We start from the raw sequence: 3,543 nt of genomic DNA, 5'->3' as shown, positions 1-3,543 counted from the left end.
GGATGGAGGACTGCAACCACGAACCGACTGTTGTGACACTAAATAAATGAATGACTGAACTAGGAGTATCGCACCTTGCCAACCGACTTGTGGGTACCGTGGGCTTTTAGACTACGGTGCGGTACCCACATTCTGAACGGTTAAGAGAATCTCACAATAGAGGTTAAAATAAATGGAAGTTCTTGTTTCTAGGGATCCTGCTCCGCAATATCATGAAGTTGGTTTACTGTCTAGCCAAATGTATAAAATAAATAAATTAAATCTCATAATAGTTTGCAGACCATGATCTAGACATATTATTGTTATTGGACGACGTGTTCCTAATTATGGATACCATAAGAAGTCGTGGTCCTATGATATTCATGGAAACGCCCTCCACATTATCAAACAAGATAGATGCATAACCGAAAGGGCGACAAGTTGGATTGCGGGAACTATCGCGCGATCACACTACTGAGCGCTGCCTACAAGGTACTCTCCCAAATTTTATGCCACCGTCTATCACCGATTGCAAGAGAGTTCGTGGGGCAATATCAGGCTGGATTCATGGGTGAACGCGCTACAACGGATCAGATGTTCGCCATCCGCCAGGTGTTGCAGAAATGCCGCGAATACAACGTGCCCACACATCACTTGTTCATCGATTTCAAATCGGCGTATGGTACAATCGATCGAGAACACTGCCGCCACTCGCATAACAGTCCCATCTTTGCTGGGTTACCTATTCATATGGGACTGTTTTGCGAATGGGGGCAGAACAGCTATGGCAGATTATGCACGAATACGGATTCCCGGATAAACTGATACGATTGATCAAGGCGACGATGGATCGAGTGATGTGCGTAGTTCGAATATCAGGGACACTCTCGAGTCCCTTCGAATCTCGCAGAGGGTTACGGCAAAGTAATGGTCTTTCGTGCTTGCTGTTCAACATTGCGTTAGAAGGTTTAATAAGGAGAGCGGGGATTAACACGAGTGGTATGATTTTCACGAAGTCCGTTCAGCTGCTTGGTTTCGTTGATGATATTGATATTATTTCCCGTAAATTTGAGACGATGGCGGAAACGTACATCCGACTAAAGAGTGAAGCCAGGTAAATCGGATTAGTCATTAATTTTCGAAGACAAAGTACATGATGGCAAAGGGCTCCAGGGAGGAATCACCGCGCCCGCCACCCCGAATTTATATCGACGGTGATGAAATCGAGGCGGTTGAAAAATTCGTGTACTTGGGCTCACTGGTGACCGCCGACAACGACACAAGCAGAGAAATTCAGAGGCGCATTGTGGCAGGAAATCGTGCTTACTTTGGACTCGGCAAAACTCTACGATCGAATAAAGTTCGCCGTAACACGAAGTTAACTATCTACAAAACGCTGATTAGACCGGTCGTCCTCTATGGGCACGAAACATGGACCCTACGTGCAGAGGACCAACGCGCCCTTGGAGTTTTCGAACGGAAGGTGTTGCGTACCATCTACGGCGGAGTGCAGATGGAAGACGGGACTTGGAGAAGGCGAATGAACCATGAGCTGCATCAGCTGCTGAGAGAACCAACCATCGTCCATACCGCGAAAATCGGGAGGCTACGGTGGGCGGGTCACGTCATCAGGATGTCGGATAGCAACGCGACTAAAATGGTTCTCGAGGGTCATCCGACCGGTACAAGAAGACGTGGAGCGCAGCGAGCTATGTGGGTCGACCAAGTGGAGGACGATCTGCGGACCCTACGCAGAGTGCGGAACTGGAGACAAACTGCCATGGGCCGAGTGGAATGGAGACGGCTACTATGTACAGCAGAGGCCACCCCGGCCTTAGCCTGATTGGTAAGGTAAGTAAGATGCATAACCGAGTGCAAGCTGCAATGACAACACGAAGCTCTCCTGACTAGGCCTATGAATTTGCCTGGGAATCCTTTTCACTGCTTCGAGTAACGCACATTACCGCTCTGAACTTACCGGATGAAGCTGTTGGATCTTTTGTGGCGCAATCTGCGGCCTTGGAACCTCGACAGCCAGCGATTCCTTCGGCATCTGCTGCCCCTCCGTAACAACCGTTATGCCTTTGATGTAATGTCGCAAGGCAGTGTCTGATTTTTCAACTCGAGTTTTGAATGCATGGCATCGACTGACTTGATGAATGCATTGAATACAGATTTTGTCCGGCCAGCCGTCCAATTGCTCAATCTACAATTGCAAAACAGTCGTTAGGTTTATGATCAAAAATTTATCAAAAATTACGACGATTTACCTGTATCTTTGCGATTTCCATCAGCATCTCCGCGACCATCTCACCGAAAAGAGGACGCATTTCCTTTTTGATTGCCAAGCATATCCGACAGATCTTATCCAGCTCCAAATTTTTCAGGGTTTCCAGCTCCATATCGACGATCCGTCTTTGAATCTTTTGATTTCCTAGCTCCCGACAAACTATTTTTTTTTTTGTTCGGATACTGAAAACACCGTAAATATACGGATTCACGAGGGTTATTTAAAAAAAATGAAAATTTTGCAGGCTTCCAGAGAATTTTTAAGATTTTCCTAGATGTAAACAAATTTCACGCAAAACAATCAACATTTAAATATGGCGTCAAGAGAATGCCAAATGGTATTGTTCTTTCATCTCTTTTTGCGCACTAGCTGGTATCAACAAGTGCGATCGCAAAATCAGAATGCCGCAGTTCAAATTGATGGAGTGCATTTTTCATGTGTTGATCGAAGAATTTATAAATTTATTAAATTTAAATATAAAAAATAAAATATATAATTTAATTTCTTCCTAATATTTTGAACAAGCGGAACAAAAATCGTTTTTTTTATTTAGGAAAGGTTTTTCGATAAAATCACAATACATTTCGACTCCCTAAGGGGTTGCGATGTGAGGTCGAAAAAGTATTTTGTCGCTCATGGAACCCACTGCGGTTTAATCTGCACTCAGGAAAATCGACTCATACTTGTTCCGTGCATTCACAAACATTGTTCGTGCAGTTGAAAATCGGAATTTTTGAAACCCCTATAGCGTTACGTAATTTGTGTACGATGCCTAAACCGTGTGTCGGACGCACGTCGGACACAGTGCGCTGGATAGAGGGCCAGGGCCACTTGGATGCGCACTACGTCCGACGTTAGGTTTGACGAATGGATTTTGAGAAAATTTGATTGTCGGGCGTGGGGAAACTTCAGGTTTCAACCCGAATTTGCACGCAAAAGCCCAGTTTCGTGTTCTAAATTATTCGGTCAAGACATTTCGACAATGATTTTTCATAAGGGCCTAACTGACTTTCTCGATCGATTTCTCTTCGTCGACTCTCTCTTTCGCTAATAACTTGATCAAACGAACAAAATCATTATTTTTTTTGTTTCTATCCACTTATCCGCGAGCGGTAATGGCGGCGGCGGGCATGTCCAACCGGTTCGGATTTTGACGTTTCTTGGGGGAAAGTCAAAACAGTTTCATTCTCCTCCTCACCCATCAACCCACCATTTGATGGCGCCAACCGATTGCGATCCCCACGAAACGTCAAAATTCGAATCGGTTATTTGTG

The 3,543-nt window shown here is 45.0% G+C and overlaps 1 protein-coding gene across 1 annotated transcript in view; it reads right to left on the bottom strand.

Annotated features, from left to right (window-relative positions):
- Nucleotides 1-2,607, bottom strand: part of LOC134291433 (chorion transcription factor Cf2) — a 13,434-nt gene extending 10,827 nt beyond the window's left edge. The window contains exons 1-2 of the mRNA XM_062859162.1: nucleotides 2,250-2,607; nucleotides 1,958-2,185 (exon numbers count right to left, since the gene is read on the bottom strand). Coding sequence (XP_062715146.1) covers nucleotides 1,958-2,185; nucleotides 2,250-2,381 — 360 coding nt within the window. The 5' untranslated portion in view covers nucleotides 2,382-2,607. The remainder of the gene's footprint in view (nucleotides 1-1,957; nucleotides 2,186-2,249) is intronic.
- Nucleotides 2,608-3,543: the final 936 nt, after the last annotated feature.

This window comes from Aedes albopictus, chromosome 3, assembly GCF_035046485.1.
Source record: "Aedes albopictus strain Foshan chromosome 3, AalbF5, whole genome shotgun sequence".
Taxonomy (NCBI): domain Eukaryota; kingdom Metazoa; phylum Arthropoda; class Insecta; order Diptera; family Culicidae; genus Aedes; species Aedes albopictus.
The sequence above is the reverse complement of the archived record's forward strand: the minus strand, read 5'-3'. Positions and strand labels throughout refer to the sequence as shown.